At 58.0% G+C, this 1,014-nt stretch overlaps 1 protein-coding gene across 1 annotated transcript in view; it reads right to left on the bottom strand.

Annotated features, from left to right (window-relative positions):
- Nucleotides 1–690, bottom strand: part of VDBG_08757 (leucine Rich Repeat domain-containing protein) — a gene marked incomplete at both ends in the record, with an annotated part of 1,674 nt that extends 984 nt beyond the window's left edge. The window contains one exon of the mRNA XM_003000915.1: nt 24–690. Coding sequence (XP_003000961.1) covers nt 24–690 — 667 coding nt within the window. The remainder of the gene's footprint in view (nt 1–23) is intronic.
- Nucleotides 691–1,014: the final 324 nt, after the last annotated feature.

Genomic DNA, 1,014 nt, shown 5'->3' with positions numbered 1-1,014 from the left:
GCGTCGCTTTGGCGCCTTTCGACGTCTGGTCGAGCTGGTGTTGACTTCGCTGGTGACGGCCTTGGGTGTGGGCCGTTCCTTCCGCGATGAGGAGAGGGATTCCACGGGCTCATCGTATATGATCGCAGGCTTGCTGACATCAACCGCAGGCAGATCGGCGGTCGGGGCCTTGACAACTGGCACTGCAGCAGGGACTGGCGCTCTCTCAACAAGGTATCGCCGTTCCGAGTAGCTAGGGCCTACATTGTCGATCACAATATCTTCTGTGTAGCCCGGCGTTTTCCGGAACAGATTGAATATCGTAATTCGGTAGTCCCGATGTGTTTTAGTGAACGGATTCCCCTCGACCCAGATCTCGCGAATGTCGGGGATACCGGTGAGTCTTGCAACCTCCAGCGGGTCAGTGATACGATTGTCCCTCAGATCAAGACGCTCTAACGGATACAGCTTCTCGACGCCGGCCAGCGACTGAAGGCGATTGCCGCGAAGGTTCAGAGCGGTGATGGCCGGCAGCGGGTTTCGGGTCAGAGAGTGCAGCGAGTCGATCATGCAGTGAGACAGGTTTAGGGCTCGAAGTGCGGTCAGGGTGGCAAGACTGTCGGGGATTTGCACGAATAAGTTCGAGGACAGGTCGAGGGAGTGCAGTGTGTTGGCCAGCGGGGCCAAGCTCGAGGCGGGAATCGATGTCATGGAGTTATCGGGCAAGCTCAAATGTTTGAGGAAGCGCCACTTCGAGGCCGGCAAGATGCCCATATTGAGCATATTGGACGAGCTCCCTGGTCGGGCGTGATGCCAAGAGTCGGACAGGCTGGAATGCGAGCTCCCTGAGCCGGATCTCCGGACTTTATGGCCACCTCGTACGTTGGTTGAGGTGTTGCGGGAGGCCATAGGTCGCGTCGGAGAGTTGCTACGCGGCCTATTCGACTTTGTCGGAGACCTGGGTTCGTCTGTTTCGGCCCTAGCGAGAGACATTCGCCTGCCGTCTCCAGAGCCAACCTCCAGAGTATGGTCGAA

The sequence above is a fragment of the Verticillium alfalfae genome, genomic scaffold, assembly GCF_000150825.1.
Source record: "Verticillium alfalfae VaMs.102 supercont1.13 genomic scaffold, whole genome shotgun sequence".
Taxonomy (NCBI): Eukaryota; Fungi; Ascomycota; class Sordariomycetes; order Glomerellales; family Plectosphaerellaceae; genus Verticillium; species Verticillium alfalfae.
Note: the sequence above shows the minus strand (reverse complement) of the source record. Positions and strands in the feature narration are given on the sequence as shown.